Source organism: Phoenix dactylifera, unplaced genomic scaffold, assembly GCF_009389715.1.
Source record: "Phoenix dactylifera cultivar Barhee BC4 unplaced genomic scaffold, palm_55x_up_171113_PBpolish2nd_filt_p 000051F, whole genome shotgun sequence".
In the NCBI taxonomy this organism is placed as follows: Eukaryota; Viridiplantae; Streptophyta; class Magnoliopsida; order Arecales; family Arecaceae; genus Phoenix; species Phoenix dactylifera.
The window spans coordinates 2229721-2250635 of NW_024067670.1; the positions used below are offsets into that span (position 1 = coordinate 2229721).

The window sequence follows — 20915 nt, forward strand, 5'->3', positions numbered from 1 at the left end:
CTCGAGGTATGAAGGACAGTTCCTCTTCCAGTGGCCATCGACATTACAGTGGAAACATTTTCCTTTGTCATTAGCCTTTTTCTTTTAAACTTCCTTCTTTGGCTTCTTGTCTTTCTTCTGCTTCTTAGCAGGCTTCTTTTTCTTCCAAGTAGACTTTCTCTTGGAACCAGAAGTCAACTCAGTAGCAAGGACATTGCCCTTTGAACCTTTCAAGGCTCCCTCAGCAGTTACCAACATGTTTAACAGTTCAGTCTTAGTGCATTCAATCTTATTCATGTGGTAGTTTACTATAAACTGTCCAAATAAATCAGGAAGGGATTGCAGGATCAGATCTACTTGCAATTTCTTGTGCATGTTCATACCGAGCTTCTCAAGCTCCTCTAAGTCCTTGATCATAGTCAGACCATGATCATGAACAGACTGCCCCTCGCGCATCTTTGCTTTGAAGAGCCTCTTGGACACTTCAAAACGAGCTGTGCGACTCTGCTCACCATACAACTCTTGCAGGTGTGCCAGTATGTTTTTAGCAGTCTTTATATTCTCATGCTAGCATTGGAGTTCATTAGACATGGATGCCATGATGTAGCACTTGATCCTAATGTCATCGTCTGTCCACTTTTCATGCGTCGCACGATGATCAGCGGTCGGACGTGCTGGTAATGTGGGGATATCATTGTCGAGCACATAGCCTATTTTCTCGCAACTCAGAACAATTTTGAGAATTCTAAGCCAGTCTCTGTAATTGGTACCGGTCAGTCTGTTGGTCTCAAGAAAACGGGTCAAAGGGTTTGAGGCTGACATTGTGATCTGCAGAGAGTAAATATTCTAGTTAGATTTTTATACTTGATCCTAATTTGTTCTAGGGTATTTTAGAACAAATGTACCTCCTACTATTTTCTCGAATTTCTCACACTCTCCTAGTAGAAAAATGGAAATTCTACACGACTAGAATTTCTAGTGGGTACTGCGGTCCCATCGATTTATATGCCACCTCACCTAACAGTTATTGGTGACATATAAATGGATGAGTATACAACTCATGTACAATGCTTCTCAAGCATGTTGCAGTGCTACTTGGTCTCTAAGTCATGAAGACCTCACCTAACAGTTATTGGTCCCATTCCTTAGTCAAGTCAGACCCACCGTATAACCGTAGAAATAAAGTCGTCATTGGGTCCTCACCTAACAGTTATTGGTCCCCAACCCCACCTTTATCCCTACAACATCTCATGTCTATAGAGAGGTCCAGCCCCCTGATGCAACTTGCCCACTGTGTCCAGCCGAGACAAGTCAACACCAGAAAGACCTTAGCAGCTCTACTACGGTGGAAGACCTATGGACTTAATATTGGTTAATCATGTCTTAGTGTTTGCAACTTGAGCTCTTCATAAGAGGTAATCGAACAATTCGCCAGGTAAGCAGGTGGGAGGCTCTCCTTACTCAGAGAGTAAGGTTTTAATTAAGTAACCACCTTTCATGCTTTCCTAGACACCAATTAGGTCAATTAATCTAATTTGACTCGCTCATGTTGGTTCACTCTCGACTTGATTGAGGAGGTTTTAGTTTAGGTCTCATTGGGATTGCTCTACTAGTTTGCATCATATGTAAACCTATCTACCCTACTCACATTCGCATCACATGCAAATAGCACATCGTAGGCAGTTATAATTGCAGCAATAAATAAAAGCAGAATTTAAATAGGTGATGATCATGGATTCTAATTAGGTCATATTACAAGCACATGCACGTCAATCAATCAGCTGGTCTTCAACTCTTGAATTGGTCCCGAGCCTCCTTGATTCGATCCCTGATCAACTCTTGATCCAATCGCCATCAACCGCTCAGATCGCCGTTCATCTCACGTACTGTTTTTGACTTGATCGTTGACGTACATTACATCACAGAAATACAACCAGATATATAATAATAAATTATATTCCTTCTAGGAGGCACGCAGGCCTCTCAAAACATCAAATAAGATGCATGCAAGCATCTGAAAAATTACATGACATTACAGATCATATCGCAGGTCTTTACATTTGATACCAAAAGGGTTTGAATCCTATGATCATCACCACATGCGGTAATTATAATTTTCAGATCTGAAATCTAATTTATTACGTTATGACATGGGTTGCTGATCATGCTAGACATGATTCTAAACCTTTGTAATCTCATTAACAATGCAATAGAATCATCAACTTATCTCATAAAAATCAGCATGCAAAAATCTGCAACCCCTGAAAATCTGCATGCATAAAATTTTCAGCATGCATAACTTTTTAAATTTAGATCTTATATGCCTTTTAATAATTAATCCTAATCTTAAACTACGAAGTCTAGGCTTTGATACCACTATTGGGAATCCGCCCATGCCGCAGAAAATTAAAAAAAATTTCAGATGCAGCGGAAGTGGCATGCGCGGGATCGATGTTCATCTCATGAACGTTGTTCAAAAACCATTCATAGATAGATTAGAATTAAAAACCTTTGAAACCATTAGGAAGATTAGATCTTCACCTTGTGCGGGTAGATGATCACCGCAAACTGAAATTCGTGGTTTAGGATGAAGGTTCACTTGAAGCCGCACACGCGTCCGGCCTCTACGGTGTCCACACGAAGTAGAGATCCGATCAAAGCTTCCTTGTCTCCTCGGGGTGCTAGCTCCCTTGCAGAGACAACTTTGGATGGCTGATTTCCTCCCTTTCAACCAACTCTTGAATCCCAGAGGGAGGAGGAAGAAGAAGGATGCAGAAGAAGGAGGCTCTAGGGAGAAGAACCAAAAGGCTAGTTGCTGCCTTTTGCTTTCCCTGCATTGGCACCAAGGAGGAAGACCAAGAGGAGGTGCACGCCTCCTCTTCTTTTCCCTTTGCTGATGGCGGCTGAAAAAACCAAGAGAAAAGGTGGCTCACGGCTGAAAAGAGGAGGAAAAGAATTGCCCTAGGGGTTGTTCCTTTACCTCCTTATAAAGACACATGGAGATCCTACATTTTAGGAGCTTTATGTTTTTCCTTTTGGAGCCAAGAAGAGGGGCGCACGCCCCTCTTCTCTTCTCTTTGATTTCGGCCAAGGGAGGGGGTTCTCCTCATCACGCATGCCCTACTTGATCCAATCAAGTAGGGCGTGGGGTCTAATGTAAGGTGGTCTAGTCCTCTTCCAAAGAGGATTAGGTGCACCTATTTGCTTTCCCTTCAAATCCTAATCCAATTAGGATTTGATTGAACCATGACTCAATTGAATCCTTCAATCCTAATCAAATTAGGAGTCATCATAATTCATTAGATTAATAATTAATTAGGACTTAAGAAATTCTAATCCAATTAGGATTTATTTAATTTTAGTCCTAATCCAATTAGGACTCGACTTTGAATTCGAAGTCCTAATCTAATTAGGACTTCTAGGAATCCTATTCTAAGTAGGAATCCATATTGAATTCAAAATCCTAATCTAATTAGGATTGTAGCAATCCTACTCCAAGTAGGACTCCCAGTCCTAGTCCAAGTAGGATTTCCAGTCCTAATCCAATTAGAACTCCAGGAATCCTACTCCAAATAGGATTCGTGTTTTAAGTCCAATTAATCAATTTTCATTGTTCCTTCTTCAACTGATTATCAATCGAATTGATTACTCGTGATTCATAATCACTATTCAACCATTGGATCGGTCAATACCTCTAGTATGTGTGACCCCATAGGTTCTACTCTGTCTGGTAGTGAGATATATTGCAATCTCTATCACAATATCATTGAAAACTCCTTTCAATGGGTTGGAACAGTTAAAACTCAACTCATCAGGATTTATCGATCATCAAGATATTCTCTGTGAGTCTCACCATCCACTAGTGACACATAACAGCACATAGTGGCTACCCAGCAGAATAGAATGATGAACCACTAGGTGCAGTTATCGTATGATACAGTCCTTCTATCGTGGATCCCTACAGGACGGAGGTCATGGACAACTCGTCAAACCCCATCGTCTGTCATATGTCAAGATTCATTTGACTTAAGTTCGAGAGTGGAAAACTCTTTCTCCACTGTTTTTACTGCCCCGGCCGAGGTCTTATGAACTTAGTCTTATAAATCACATAGGATCTCTCCTTATCTACCAAGGTCGATAGATTCCATATAGGTGCATACCCTACTCCTACAATGAACCTATTGTAGCCAATCTACACTGCATGGACCCATATGTCTAAAGACCATATATATGTGCAGTCAAACTACAATAACCTCACTGTGAGTAGCCGAAGCACCGCAGGTCAAAGGACCAGTCACACTACTGCAACATCAAGCAAGTCACTGACGAGTGGATAGACATCCAAGTGACTTCTTGTCTTGGTCACGCTCAGTACCCTTGTTCTTTAACAAGCACCTGCACTAATACTTCAGTGTCCCCACACCGTGGACTCGAATCTCGTCCATCCACAAGGAAAGCAATATGTGCACTGATCTCATCGGTTCGATCACCATCCTCGTGATGATCCATTGATCAGGAGCATTCAGAAATGAATCACCAATGATGCATGGCTCAAATTCTTAACTCTGCATCATCATCTTATTAATTCTTGGACGATTCATAGACACATAAATAATATGAATGAAAAAGATGCCTTTTATTTATTCAATAATAAATAGTCAAGTACAAAATTATGTCCTATAATTAACAATGTGTTAGCTAGATTGGCTTCTAGGACATACAACTAATATCAACCCCTAAAGATCATGAATCGATCCCTGAAGAAGTCGAGTCGATCCCTTCGCATTTGACACTTCAAATAGCTAGTTTTTTTGCAAGCCTAAAATAGATTTTCTCACTCCCTACTACTATTTTTGCCCCTCCAATGGCTAGTAAAGGTGTTTCAACCACTTTTAGAGATACAAATACCTTAAAATCAATTTGGGACATAACAAAAAATAAGAAAAAAAAAGAGATAAGTGCGATTAGTTTGTTTCAAGAGAGCATTCAAGATCACATCCACCCACTCTTGAGAGAATTGATTAGAGAATTGAAGTCAAACATCAAAGCATCCAAGAAGAGCCTGTATTGCTTCCCACATGTGCATTAATTATTTTTTATTTGCTCATTAAGGAGCTTTATCTGTTGTTATTACATTGACTGTCCTGTGTTGTAACAAGTTTCAAAGAGTTAGAAACTTGGGGAAAAGGTCCATCAAAACCTTGAATTGGATTGTAAGTTATAATCAAGCCTAGGAAAGGCTTTGATTTGGATGGTTTTTGATTGATTTTTGTAGAAAATCAACTATGGTGAGCCCGGGTAAAACAACCATGTTGTAATCTTGGAATAGATTATAGTAAAGTTTTCAAAAAAGGTGTCTTGGGGAGTGACTTAGATGCTGAGTTTGGCGTCGAACTATTATAAAACCTTTGTATTTGTTATATTGTGCATTTTTTCTTATCTTTTATTCAACTCCTTAAGTTTACATCTGCACATACATATTGTAATTCACCTTACAAATACTTTGTAAGTTGGTTTTTCAATTGCACATAAATGTAAAACTTTAAAAACCCAGTTCAACCCCCACCCCCCTCTCAGGTTGTATCGCTAGGCAACAACTTCTTGGTAGGCTTGGGTGAATGATAACATGAAAGGGGCTATTGTGGGGGATAAACTTTATGAACAAACGATGTGTTTTGAAATTTGTTTTCTTACACTTGAGACACCAAATTGATTTGGACAACCATGGTGACTTATTTTATATTTAAAAGCAAAGTAAGGTCCTAGTTCCACTCCTTTTCCTTAAACAAAAATCAAGTAGCATATCTGGTCATGATACATCATTATCGTAGTGGGACTGATCAGTTGGAGAATTTGAGATTTTGATATGTTAGCCGCTTCAATGCAACGACCCTAGAGGTCCACGACCTAGATCAGACTATTGCAATGTCCGCAATGAAGAACGGCCTACGACAATCTAGCTTCGATGTTAGTTGAATTGACTGTAAACATGAACTGACTATAAATGTGAATTGAATGTTAGTTAAAGTGAATGAAGACAGCTTCACTTTCCATATATGTTGAACTAAATGTGTGTTCAGGGCATATTAGTTTAGTGTTTAGGCATATTGGTTCAATGCATATTGTTTAGGTATATAAAGTGAGTATATGTGTGTTTGGTGCATATTGGTTCTGTCACGCCCCCGTCCCGAGATCGCGGGCCGGGGGTCGCGCCAACCGCCGCACACCCGTAGGAAACTCTCCCCCCGAGCATGCAAGGCATCTAAACCAAACACCTCAATTATGAAATTCCAAAATAATTTAACAGAATAAATTGAAATCTTATTCCATTGACTAACTCAAGTCATAATGTCTCACAAGTCTAAATATGCAGCGGAATAATCATTTACCAACATGCAGAAACCTAGTTCTTAAAATAATAAAAGTCCACCAATCATAATAAATGTCCATAATAACAAATCAACTTAAATAACCCTAATCTAAGATAACTTGTGCCACAATCCTTCTAGTCGCTCTCCCAATTTGAATCCCCACTAGACTAGTTCTCAAAATCTGTAAAACAACAAGAGATGGTATAATGAGCTAGACAGCCCAGTAAGTAATGAACACTCTAGCTAGATAAATCAAGCACTAATATGTGGAAAATAAATAAATATGCAGTTCCAAAGTATAAGTCAAATATTTCTTAAATTCAAAAGATTCTTTTCGCGGTTTCAAGATTCTTTCACATATTCAATTTATCATGTCGATCTTGGACTATGACCACATGTTCCCTGTGGCAGGGTCATCAACACCGACTAATCTTCTTGCGGTGAGTCCTTCAGGACAGTCAATTGCCAACGTATCTGCCCTCATTGGCGGGGTCCTCAACATAGCCAGGTCGATAGTTCAGCTTGTTCTCTATTTCATATTTCAGTTATATATAAAAAAAACATACAATGTCAAAACCAAATGTCGTTCAATCTTAATTTCTTTCAATTTATCAGATTCAACTCAACAGCCAGGAACTATGACCACATGTTCCCTGTGGTAGGGTCATATCACCGACTATTCTTCTTGCGGTACCAATGTATTAGCCCCCATTGGCAGGGTCCTCAACATAGCCCGACTGCAAGTCTGAATCTATTTCAAGTCATAATTTTTTCTTACATTATGTTTAGTGTTCCAAGCCAAAAGATACAATGTCAGAGCAATTAAACACAATTCAAATCAGAAGCAAATACGTTCAATCATAATCATATAATATTCTAAAATACACATATAATCCATGCATCAAATTCGAAATCATGAATAATTCGATTCGTGAAACATGTATATAGTTTGCCGATAAATCTAGAAAAGAGGTTACATCACTTACCTTGCGAACGCGATCCACAACAAATCCAATTAATTCCGCAAATTCCTCGCAGAACCTAATATTCAAAAACCATATTTTCTTTAAAATTCATCACAATATATATATAAAACCTAAATTTTAACATTCTTCCAGGGCCGACCCTGCCGAAGTGTCTAGCACCCCGGGTTCGGGTTCGGATCCGGGTTCATACCCGTAAACCACCCTTCTTTTATATATATATATATATTTTTTTTCTTTCTTTCTTTTCTTTTCTTTTCTTTTCTCTTTTCTTTTTCCTTCTTTTCTTTTTCTTCTTTCTTCTTTTCTCTCCCGATTCCCTTCTTCACCTTCGGCGAGACAGGGGACCCGTGAGCCCCCGCCCCCCCTTCTTCTTCCCTCTCGGTCGGACCCAAGGCGGCCGCGGTGGCTGGCCTTGGCAGCAGCAGGAGGTGGCGGAGCAAGCCCGGCCACCCCCGGCGACGGGCGGCGGCGAACACGCCGACGGCTAGGGCAGCCGTTTTGGACCCAAATCCGGCGATCGGCCGGCCCCAACCCACCACACATCGTGGCCAAGCATCAGAAGAAAAGGAGAAGAAGGTGAGAAATTCTTACCTCAGCCCCGACGAAGACCGGCGCCTCCCCCTCTCCGACGGAAAAGAAGAAGAAGACCCCCCCTTCGTACCGACGGAAATGAAGAAGAAGGAGAAGAAGAAGAGGAAGAAGAAGAACCCCAACTGCCCCCTTTCTCCCCCACTCTCTCTTTCGACGGCTCTTCTCGGTGGCCGCAAGGAGGAGAGGAAGCCCTAAAAACAGGGCTTCCTTCTTCTTCGGGATGGAAACAAATCCATCCCGTCGCCTCACGTGCGTTGCACATGAGGCTGAGGTTTTGGGACTGGGCCGGTCACTTGGACCGGGCCCAGTTCCAGGGTTTTACAGGTTCATTGACCAGGCATATGGAACCATTGATGTTAGTTTGTTCAGTTCATATTGCTTCAATGTATGGAACAGAAATCAGTGCATGATAGAATTTGCTTTTAGCTTTAATGAAATCAGAAGTGAGTTTGTTTAGGCTTTAGTGTATAACAGAATTTGTCCATGTTATTTCCATGTATGGAACTGAATTTTAGTTCCATGTCTTGAACAATTGAACACGACTCAACGTTTATTCATGAAAGTAGAAGTGAATAAAAATAAGGCAAGAGATTTCTATTTTAGTATAATTGAAGCCCAATCCAGTTATAATTGAAAATGGTTAAAATCTGAACATAAGGAACAAGTCCGTTGTCATTAAAAGGTTTTGCAAGAAGCTAATACATTGTCATGGTACGTAAGGTTATAAAGAATGAGGTGCATTAGGCGTATATGCTAGCAAAATCAGAATAATTGTCACTATCCAAGATAAGGCCACAAATCTATTACATTATTCTTTCTCTCCCAACTTTTCTTCTCTTAAGATTGCCTTTTTATCTCAGTAAGATGATTTTCAAGTAGAAGTTTCTCTATTTCTACACTTTCCTTCTCAATCTAAACCAGTCGCTTCTCATGCTCTAACATATCAATTCTTTTCTATAATTTGCTTACTATCTTGAGTGCACATCCAATCCACTCTGGATTGCACTACTAGAAGTAGTTGCACTTCCATCGACCTATAATATAAAGATTATTTATGGTCTTGAATCTCCTTTGCTTTCTTACTATAATGGAAAATGTAACACCCGGCCCAGCTAATAAGGAACTGGGCCTAATTTACTTGAGCCGGAATATCCGTGTGGCGCGAGGACCCACCGGCTTAGAAACCAGTGGACGAAATCAAGCTCGATGGATAGCGTGGCCAGACGGAAAGACGGGCATTTGAAATTGATCCAAACTCCTCGGTCTCTTTCACCAGAGTAGAGGCAGAAAACAGCATCCATTTCCAACCCCCCCTTCTCCTCCTCCTCCGTCTTGAAAGGGTGACAAAATGGTAGTGTCGATGGGAAGCCGGATCTCCCCGTCGGCCACGGCCCACCACCGCCTCGGTGCGGCCGGGATCGGGGCGTTCCGAGAAGGAGAGATGATGGGAAAGAGGATGGACTGGTGTCGCCACCGCCACCACAACCGCCCAAGCGGTGGCCGGAAGCACTCCGTCCGAATGTCCATTGCAACCGCCGACCTCGCCTCCGAGGTCAAGGTACATCTTGGCTCCTTATTCTTCTTTTATTTTACTGTTTCGTTTGTTATTTTTATCTTGGAGTTACGGAGTATAGGGCCCTCTTGCCAATAGAAAATTAGACTTTTTGGCGATAGGGAGGCCCACGCACCCAGGTGGCCCTCTTTATCAAGTCTGGCTTCCTTGTGGAAATTCCAAAAGCGGGCAAAGATTTTGCTGGCGGACAAGAATATACCACGCTTTCGGCCTTGCAATGTCTGCTACTTGTTAAATCGTTGGCAGCGGGCATGCAGGGTGACCGGGTTAATATTCTGGCTAACTGGTACTCAAGTTTGTTAGATTCTATTGCTTTACAAGACTCCTCATGTTGTTTAGTCCTTTTCTTCATGTTGTTGCTCCTAGTTGGGTTAATCTGGATCAACATCTCAATAATGCCGATATCCCTGTATAATGGATCCGCTAAGACCGTTAATTTACTGCTATATCAGAAATGGGGGCCATCATTTGCCCAATCAGACTGGAATGCCTTATCTGAGAATGAGATGTTGGCTGCGATGATGGCATTGGAAAGAAAACAGAAATCTAATGGCAATTTTCTTGCTCAAACCACTCTACTAAACATTGTTCCCAGAAGTTGAACTGGATGACTTTAGCTTAATTGTGAAATGGCTAATTTTGAGCTGCTTATTATTTGAAAATTGTCTGTTATAGCATGAGTAGGAGAAAATTTTCACGATAGTTTGAGGACAGCAATTTCTTCAAGTCTTGATGCAGCTTGTCACTTGATGTGAAGTAAGATTGACAACTTCAACCAGATTTGGTTGGATAGATGGTGCCATACCATCATGTCAATCACCTTCACATGTAATTGGTCCTCTATTCTTGTATCATGCTACCTACTAGAACATCAGCAGGTAACATTAATGAAGGTCCAAGAAAAGTGTGAAACCTAAGCTATCATACAAACTATTGGTGCGATGCAAAATGCTTTGCTTCGTGGATCAACAACAAAACTGCATTTTAAATGTGTTTTTATTTATGTATGTTTCTTTTGAATGTAAAAATGTGAAATATATATACATATATATTTTGGTTATTTTGGCTTAGCAGTGCATTCTTAAATAAATGGTGTCCCCACTCCACAGGCATGTCACTAAAGTAATATTCCTTGAGATTACTGTTAATACTAAACATAAACTTCTATACATTTGTTTTTGCAGATTTCTTCTTGAAAATAAACAGAACGTGTTACAGGAGACACTCAATACAATGCACTGTTTTAGACATACCCATTTCGGTAGCATATTATTATCAGTATAATAAGCCAATGGTTGTATTGGCTCAAGCCAACTGCATCGTTGGCTTGAATAAAATTCTAGGTTCTATGTGAGAGCCACAGTTTTGGCTGCTCAGGAGCCTCCCTCTTTTTCTTTTCCCTAAGCATGGGATATCTTGCCTTACATGTTACAATAAAGTTCTCAACTAAATGTAAGTGGCATATAATATGGATGCCAAAATTTATTTGCGTAAGATAATTCTTGGTATGTATGCAGTTCAAGGATTTGGATCTAGAGTGGCGAAACCCCCGGACGGTTGTGGCAGTTATTCTTGGTGGAGGAGCTGGAACCCGTCTTTTTCCTCTCACCAAACAAAGGGCCAAACCGGCAGTAAGTGCTAACAACCGTTTTATGCACCTACTTTTGTCCTCTTCTTCCAACCAATACCGCTCGTTTTATGTGCTTTGTAGAAACAGAGAGTTCAAAATTCAAATAGTGGCTTCAGGATTTTGGCTATAAACCATGAAACACTCTGTCATGCAAATTCTCCATGCCTCCTTTTCTAAAATTTTCTTTTTGTCTTCAACTTTGCATTTTAAAAAACTTTGGCAGTTATAAGGACCCACAGGAATAAGGTACCACTCAGGTTATGCCTAACATAATTCATAAGATACCATCATCATCATCAATTTTTAATGTTGATTTCTTTGTCTTTGATTTGACTGAGAGAACTCTCCATTTTAGTTTCTAATAGTTTTGTACTATTAAAGGGAGAGAAGTGAGAAAATGATAGTTTAAATTAGTAGATATCAAATTCTTAAGAAAAAAGCAATTACAGGGTTCTTGAAGGAGATACTTCAAGGCTATTTAAAGCTAACCATTTCCTTATCCTCTCTATTGTGGAACTGACATTTCAATTCCCTTTTATCCTGCCCATAACTACTTCACTCTCTCCCTCCTCTTCCCCTGCCTAAACTGACCCAATTTGAAGATAAATGAAACCAGTGAAATCCATCAAAGAAATCTAAGAACTGTGACCCCACTCTCTTATTTGGTTTTTATAAAAAGAAAAAAAAATAAAATCTTATCAACAAATTTTGAATCTAGAGATATAAAAAATTTCTCGAAAATGGATAACTGGGTATTCAGAAGGGATAGCTCAAGGATCTTGGAAACTAAGCTTTCCTTTTTCTGTACTTCGAAACCCACATCCCACGGCCCCCTTGTCCCTAGCCCCCCCTCTCCCCTCAGCCTAAAACCATCATTCAATGAGATAAATAAAGCTGGTCAATCTCTGCAAAGGAAACTAAGATCTATGCCCTCAAACTCTCGTATAGTTTTCATAAGAAAAAAAAATTAGCATGCCATGGATGATCCTGAGAAAACATGGAAGAAATGTGAATAGTTTGTAACCTTATTTTCAAATCAAGTTGCTTTAGAAAAGATGAATTTCACCCATGGTCTGCCGAACAGGGCCGAACTGCCCGGTTTGGGCAGTGCCGAGCTAGCCTGGTGCGAAACTGGGTTAGTTCGCTTATTATTTTCGGTTTCAACCCTAAACCGAACGGAACAGGTACCGAACTGACCGGAACCAGCTAGAAAGGGGTCTGAATTGGTCGGAACTGGCTGGTTTAGCTCAAACTCGGTGCGAACCAGCTGGTTCGCATCGAGTCAACCTGGTTTCGAAACTGGGGCCCCCAATAGTGACTTGTCTTATGCTTTAATTATAGTTGGGAAGGCCCGAGAGGGCCTTCCCAACTGCAATTGAAAGTGGTGAAGAGATTTCTACCACTTTTCCTTCCCAACCACTCAAAAAATTCGCTGATTCAGCAGTTCAAAAGAAAGATCCAAGCCTAATAAGGTGTGCTTTCTCTTCTCTATCTTACATCCCCTCATTTTCTTGGAGGGGCATGGAAAAATAGCTCAAAAATTACAAAACAAGGGAAAGATCATGCTAGAATATACTGTAGACGATCTACAGTATATTCTATAGATCTATAGACGATCTACACGATGACATAAAAAATTTTAATTTCGAATTATATATAATTTCTAAAAATTAGAAATATATTTTCGAATTAAAAAATAATTTTTTAAAAAATAAATAAAAATTAAAAAAATGTAAAATCGGAAAGGTATTTTGGGGCATACAATCTACTTTCTATAAAAGTTTGGTATCCATTCATTTAAGTTTAGATGCGGTAATGCACACAGTGGTCTAGGCCTAAATTTTAAAAAATGAGAAATAAGTAATCTTTGATGCATGCCCAAGGACCTAAAAAATATATATACCATCCATTGTTATGTTCTACACAGATCTAAGCTGAAATTAATTTTTTAAAATATTAATATTAAAAAATTATTTTTAAATTCAAAAAAATTAAAAATATATAAATAATTCTCAAAATTATGAAAAATTACTTGTACATATTAAATAATTTAAAATAATTTTTGAGCTAGAAATCATATTTTTTCGAATTTATAAAATTTAAATATATTTTTAAATATGAAAAATTATTAAAAATATATAAATAAATAAAAATATAACAATTAGTATTATTTTTTAGATAAATTAGATGTATTTTTTGGGGTAAAAAAAATTATCTTCGTCATAAGAAATTTTTCTATTTTTAAATATTTGATAGACAGATGTTAGCCATTAAGAAAAAAAGAGCCAGAGAGTGATATTTGCTGGAATCATAGACAAATGCTCTCGGATCGGCACTATTGGAAGTACAACTGGTGCAACATAGAGTTCAAAGAAGGAGGGGTAACTAGGTTGAAACAGCACTTAGCTGGTGGTTACCTCGATGTATCTGTGTCGAAAATGCCGACGGAAGGTTCGACAACAGATGAAGAAGCACTTTGCTGATTTTAGAGCAGCGAAGAAGAGGGTTGCGAAGAAGAAGGTCGAGGTGGACCGCCGAGTGACAGAGCTATCTTTTTTTCACTCTAGAAAGTCAGAGGAGGCGTCTGCTCTAGATGATCAGATACATGTTGTCATTGTAGGCGTGCTTGGATGATCAATGGGAGCAGGATGAGGTGCCCAGGCATAGGGCTCGCTTTGCCCCCTAGTTATACGAGTTGGGCTCCGGTTCTGCTAGCAGCAGGGCAGATCCAGAGTTCAAGAGGACCTCCACAGTCAAGGAGGCCGTCAACAGAGGCTGTGGTCGGATTGTCTCTATGTTGGAGGCTTTTGGTAGCAAAAAAAAAGTCATCCAAAGCGATTCTATCAGGAGCAGCAATTAATGATTTAGATCCACATGCCTTTCCCAATAGAGATCAAAGCAGCCGAAGGTTGACTCCATGCTGAAGAAGAATAAGAAGAAGAATATGTGGCTAGCTATTGGATCTTGGTTCCACTTCAGCCACATCCCAGCGAATGTGGCAGATAATATGTAGTATAGGTCTATCATTTTTGCCATACAGGTTGCCGGTCCTAGTCTAGATCCTTCAGGCCGAAAAAAATCTATGGTGAGCTTCTGATGGTAATAAGGAGGAGCTAGATAAATGGATTGCCTTCTATAAGAGCAAGTGGCTCACATATAGACTGACGGTGATGTGTGATGGTTGAAATGGTTCTATCAGGAGGAGCATTTGTTGGGAGCCCGCCCATGCCGCAGAAAAAAAAAATTTCAGATTGCAGCGGAAGGAGCATGCGCGGGATCGACGTTCATTCTCATGAACGTATTCAAAAACCGTTCGTAGATAGATTAGGATTAAAAACTTTTTAAACCATTAGGAAGATCAGATCTTCACCTTGTGCGGGTAGATGATCACCGCAAACTGATGTTCGTGGTTTTGGATGAAGGTTCGCTTGAAGCCGCCACACGCGTCCGGCCTCTACGGGTATCCACACGAAGTAGAGGACCCGATCAAAGCTTCCTTGTCTCCCCGGGGTGCTAGCTCCCTTGCAGAAACAACTCTTGATGGCTGAAATCCTTCCTTTAAATCAACCCTTGATTACCTTAGGAAGAAGGATGAAGGAGGGATCTAGGAGAAGAACCAAAGGCTACTTGCAGCCTTTCTCCTTTCCCTGTGTTGGAAGAAGGAAGGGAGGAGGGAGGAGGGCCGCCAACATCTTTTCTCTCTCTTCCTTGCTTGCGGCTGAAACCAAGAGGAGGTAGGGGGCCACGGCTTGGAGAGGGAGAGGGCTTGAATTGCCCTAGGGTTGCCGCCCCATATCCCCTTATAAAGCATGTGGAGCTCCTACAAATTAGGAGCTCCTTGATGTTTTTCCAAGAGGGGCGCCGGCCCCTCTTGTTTGCTGCACCAAGGAAAAACAAGAGGAGGGGCGTACGCCCCTCTCTCTTGATTAACCTAGTCATGCCCTCACATAGTCAAGTCCTAATCTAATTAGGCTTTGATCCAAGTGTGAACCAATTTGGGTTTTAATCTATGCAAGTCCTAATCCAATTAGAACTAATGAATCATGACTTAATTGAACTCTTCAATCCTAATCCAATTAGGAGTCATCTTAATTCATTAGATTAATAATTAATTAGGACTTAAGAAATTCTAATCCAATTAGGACTTGTCAATTTTAGTCCTAATCCAATTAGGTCTCTAGTTTGAATCCGAAGTCCTAATCTAATTAGGACTTCTAGGATCCTACTTTAAGTAGGACTCCAAGTTGAATTCAAAATCCTAATTCAATTAGGATTGTAGGAATCCTACTCTAAGTAGGACTCCCAGTTCTAATCCAATTAGGACTCTAGGAATCCTACTCCAAGTAGGATTCGTGTTTAAGTCCAATTAATTAAATTCTATTGTTTCTTCTTCAACTGATTTACCAATCGAATTGATTTTTCACAATCACAATTCATCCATCGGATCGGTCAATACTTCTAATGTGTGTGACCCCATAGGTTCTATTCTGTCTGGTAGTGAGATATACTGCGATCTCTATCACAATATCATTGAAAACTCCTTTAAATGGGTTGGAACAGTTCCAACTCAACTCATCAGGGTTTATCGATCATCAAGATATTCCCTGTGAGTCTCACCATCCACCAGTGACACCTAGCAGCATGTAGTGGCTATCCAGCAGAATGGAATGATGAAACTCTAGGTGCAGTTATCGTATGATACAATCGTATGATACAGTCCTTCTATCGTGGATCCCTACAGGATGGAGGTCATGGACAACTCGTCAAACCCCATCGTCTGTCATATATCAAGATTCATTTGACTTAAGTTCGAGAGTGGAAAACTCTTTCTCCACTGTTTTTACTGCCCCGGCCGAGGTCTTACGAACTCAGTCTTATAAATCACATAGGATCTCTCCTTATCTACCAAGGTCAATGGATTCCATATAGGTGCATACCCTACTCCTACAATGAACATACTGTAGCCAATCTACACTACATGGACCCATATGTGTAGAGACCATGTATATGTGCAGTCAAACTACAATAACCTCACTGTGAGTAGCCGAAGCACCGCAGGTCAAAGGATCAGTCATACTACTGGCACATCAAGCAAGTCACTGACGAGTGGATAGACATCCAAGTGACTTCTTGTTTTGGTTACGCTCAGTACCCTTGTTCTCTAACAAGCACCTACACTATCACTTCAGTGTTCCCACACTGTGGACTCGAGTCTCGTCCATCCATAAAGAAAGTGATGGGTGCACTGATCTCATCGGATCGATCACCATCCTCGTGATGATCCATCGATCAGGAGCATTTAGAAATTAATCACCAATGATACATGGCTCAAATTCTCAACTCTTGAGAATATGCATCATCTTATTAATTTCTTGAACAATTCATAGACACATAAACAATATGAATGAAAAAGATGCCTTTTATTATTCAATAATAATAAAGTCAAGTACAAAACTATGTCCCAGAATTAATAATGTGTCAGCCATATTGGCTTCTAGGGCATATATCTAACAGCATTATCAACTTTCTGATATATTGTTATACGAATAATTTATTACATAAGTCGGTTGATGCTTCTGATCAGGTGCATGACGCCGTGTATATCCTCAAACTGATGAAAGTAACGATTGATTAGGTAGAAGAGAAGAATATCGTACAGGTCATCACTGATAATAGGCTCCAATATAATGCCGCCGGAGAGATCTTGATGGAAGCAACGACCATATATTTTCTGGATCCTATGTGTTGCACATTATATCGATTTCATGTTAATAGATATTGCGAAGATTCGTAGGATGCAGCAGATAATGGAGAAACCCAAACCATCACCAGGTATATTTATAACCATACGTGGGTCCTTTCACTGTTGAGGAGGTATGCACAGAAAGAGATCTTGAGATCAAGAGTCACATGGTTTGCTACCAACTGTGTTGCGCTTGATAGCCTTCTTGAGAAGAAAGCAATCCTACGTCAGATGTTTGTCAGTCCCGAGTGGCAGAAAAGTAGATATGCAAGTGCCGGCATTGAAGGGAGCAGCGTCAAGGATTTGGTATTTAGGCAGATATTTTGGCAGCGGGCCATTGCAATAATTAAGGTTATCAGACCATTGTATGAAGTGCTTCGGATCGTGGACAGCGAGAGGTACCTCAGTGGTGAGACTACCAAATGGGTAGAAAACTTGCATCTAGCAGGTATACAAGAATATTGAAAATTAGATTGCCCTTGTACTTGTACAATTTTACTAAAATAATAACAAACTCTATGTGCAGTATACTACTTGAACCCTCGGTTCTAGTACATCGTACCTGAAATCGATATGGATAACGGACTTCTGGCTGCTCTGCATAACGTGATTTACAAGATGGAGCCAGATCTAGAAGTCGCAACCTTATATCTCAAAGAGGTAAGTTAAGTGACATGTATAAGTTTAACTGATATCTTCTATTATTAACATAGTACAATATGATTTTTTTCACAGAACAAAATATTTAGAGAGGGTAGCGACAACTTTGGAGTCTCGACAGCTATCGTAAGTAAGAAAAGTATGAATTCAGGTATGTTACACATCAGGAGGATATTTATCTGGCGTTAGATGGTTACTAATATTGTATATCTTATATGCAATTTTTTTCAATATTTTTGCAACTGAATGGTGGATTCATTTTGGGATATCTGCGAAAAATCTTAAGCGGTTAGTTATCCGGATCCTCTTTTAGATAGTCTCTTCGAGTGGTTGTGAGCACAAATGGTCCACTTTTGCCTTTATCTATAGCAGGCAGAGGAACCGTTTGACACTGAAGCGCAAACGATCTTGTATATGTTCACTACAATCTGAGGTTGAGGCTGAAGTGCATTCAGAAGGAAGTGGAGCTCAAGTACATAGATCCGATCTATAGTGCTTTCGTAGATGATGAGGATGATCCTATGGTCGGATGGCTTTATGGACCAGTAGCAGGAGCCGGAGCTTAATTAGCGAGGATCGCCTCTACGATCGGCTAGTTCGTAGCCAGCGAGGCTAGGGTCGATCAGGGCAATGGGCTGGGAGCAATATTTCACGCATCCTTTCAGCTGATCAGCCACAGCCTAAGGAGATCCGGTCACCATATGACTTCTTGTTAGAGACATCCTCTTAGAGATATTATCGAAAGTTGCTTAGATGAGGCGACTATGTTATTCGGTCGACTCGGTCAGGAGGGCGACATACATCCTGAAAGTTATTCCTAGGTTCTTCGGTGTTTAGAATGCTGAATTTTTTTTTTTTTGAAAACCATGGCTGAACCTGATCGGGTTGCCTACGTACCCCTTCACAAGGGGAATTAAGCCACACGTAGTTCTTTTAAAGTTTCAAAAATACAGCGGAAAAAATGAATCAAACAATTTAATTCATGCATGCTTACAAGATCAAATCTAGAAATCAGCACATTAAGAACACATAGGATTATGCCGGAATCGTTTAAACAATTATGCTAAAACTTTTATGCATGATTAACTATCAGATCTGAAACTTAAGAACTCTATTCCAATTAATCTCCGAATATCCATCGAATGGATTCTGGAGATATCTCCGTGAGGAGCCCCAAAAGAGGGTAAAACCTCGGAAAATCGGACCTAGACCTTGACACCATAATAAATGATTAATGCTAGATTAATACCTTTTATGATGGATGAAAGTTGTGAATCTGATTCTTGACTTCGCAGCCACGCACACGAATGGCCTCTACGAGAAGTACACGCGAAGTCCTGAAGGATCTTCTTCCGCAACAGTGCTAGCAGCTGCAGAACACTTGAAAGCTGAAATCTGCCCGCCGGGATTCAATCAACTCTTGATCAATCGTCTTGAAGCAGATAGAGATGAGGTTTGTAAGGAAAGTAGAGGACTCAGATCTGATCTTGAATCTTCTAGATATTCACCCTGAAAACCCTATCTAAAATGGAGAAGAAGAGGAGGAGGAGGCGGGTGAGGAAGAAGGCTGCAATGGATGTGTTTTCGGTGCCCATGTTTGACCCCTTTTAATGGCCTCCGAATTTTCATTCAAAATTCGAAATTTATTTTCAGAAAACCTTCTTTAGTTGGCGCATGCAAAGGAATAGGAACAACCCAAATCAGATCTCAACCAAATCTGATTTAAATTCAAATTTTAAACACATGTGCAAGAGGGGAGGAATTTGAAATCCATGCAGCAGAATTTTTCTACCTCTTGTCGCATATATTTCATTTGAAATTCGAATTTAAATGATTCAGAGGTTCACACGCCAGCTAGGAAAGTTATTTGATGTATGAAATCATTTAATATATTGCTTAATGTTTGAATTCAAATTCAAACAACAAACAATGTCGCCATGTGTCAAGCAATGGGTCCATGCGCCATGCAATAATTTTGGTTTATTTAAAATTCATGAAATTCAATTCCATGTCACCACTAATTGCCACATCATCTGAGCCTAATCCTCTTGGGTTGCACCTAATCAAATTTGGTCAAACCCGGATTAAAATAAAGCAATTTGGTTGAACCCAATCTAATCAGGTCAGACCCTGATTGAGCTCAAATTGAATCCAATTCAATTTTTGGCTCATCCAAACTCAATCAAATTGAATTAATTACTTTGTGTTGGACCTAATCCAATTAGGTCAATCCCCAATTAAGAACAAATTAATTTAAAATTAATTTGATCAGCTTAAGTCCTTTTTGGTTCTGACTTAATCCAATCAGGTCAAAACCCTGATTGAGCCTAAACTTGAATCCAATTCAATTTGGCTCATCCTTAGCATAATTACTCAATCAAATTGAGTTTATTAGTAATTTAATTACTAATTAATCCTTCAATAATTACTTTAATTATTTTATAAGATAATTTGCCAATCAAATTGACCAAATTATCCCTGAATGATTCTTAATCATTCATCAGCTTTCTTGATCAATCAGGAATCTTCTATGCGTGTGACCTCATAGGTTCGAACCTAAGCCGGTAGTATAGGAACAATTTTCTGCACTAATCGATGTGACCATCTAGCAATGGTACCCGACATCCGGATAGGCCGAATATATGCGAAGCAAATATTCTGGAACCCTGAACTATGGTTACTGTATAATTCAATCCCTTTGACTCCTAATGTCAGGATGACTTAGAGCTCACTGTCAACCCTATAATTAGTACATCCATTATGTGATTAACTTTAGATATCCCGTGACTCCTCACTGGGATTACCCTGGCCAAGGTTTTGCTAAATTAATCACAAGACATTATCTCCTGTTTTCAGGAGGGGTCAATTCCATCTTGACTCACAACTGACTACGCAAGTACTTGATTGCACCCAGTGACCTTCCGTCACTGAATTAGAAATTCAGGTAGTCCGGTACCAAAGTACAGTGAGTTGCTTGCTAGTCACAGGTTGCGGTCTCAGGTCAGAGGGCCAAACTTATACCCATATCCACTCGGAACATCTCTCGACAGTAGAGCATTCCGGAATTGGTCACGTTCAGTGAAATGTACTCCTACACTTCACCTGTGTGGCATACCAGTGTCTCCACACTCCTTGGTTAAGAGGACAACCAACGTATATATCACACAACGACCTAATCTCGATAATGCTGTCGTCCTAGTAACAACATATCATTTGGTGGCGAACAAGTTTAAGGACTCAAAGATAAATCCTCCTTTATCATAACATAAGTCCTAAGGACTTCATCATATAAGAGTTCATTTGAAGATGAAATGATGAATAATGCCAAATAACACTTTATTAATTTGTCAATTCATTTACAAAATTCAATTATTAATATGCT

General features: G+C 39.9%; 1 protein-coding gene across 3 annotated transcripts in view; it reads left to right on the plus strand.

Moving 5' to 3' along the window:
- Positions 1-9163: 9163 nt before the first annotated feature.
- LOC103696273 (glucose-1-phosphate adenylyltransferase large subunit 3, chloroplastic/amyloplastic) overlaps positions 9164-20915 on the plus strand; it is a 121348-nt gene continuing 109596 nt past the window's right edge. For 2 of the 3 annotated variants that reach the window (XR_005507013.1, XM_039116106.1), the window contains exons 1-2: positions 9164-9485; positions 11018-11131. Coding sequence is in view for 2 of the 3 variants with exons in the window: in XM_039116106.1 (XP_038972034.1) it covers positions 9276-9485; positions 11018-11131 (324 nt within the window). In the remaining variant the exon portion in view is untranslated. The remainder of the gene's footprint in view (positions 9486-11017; positions 11132-20915) is intronic. The other variant, XM_039116107.1, reaches the window with a different exon arrangement.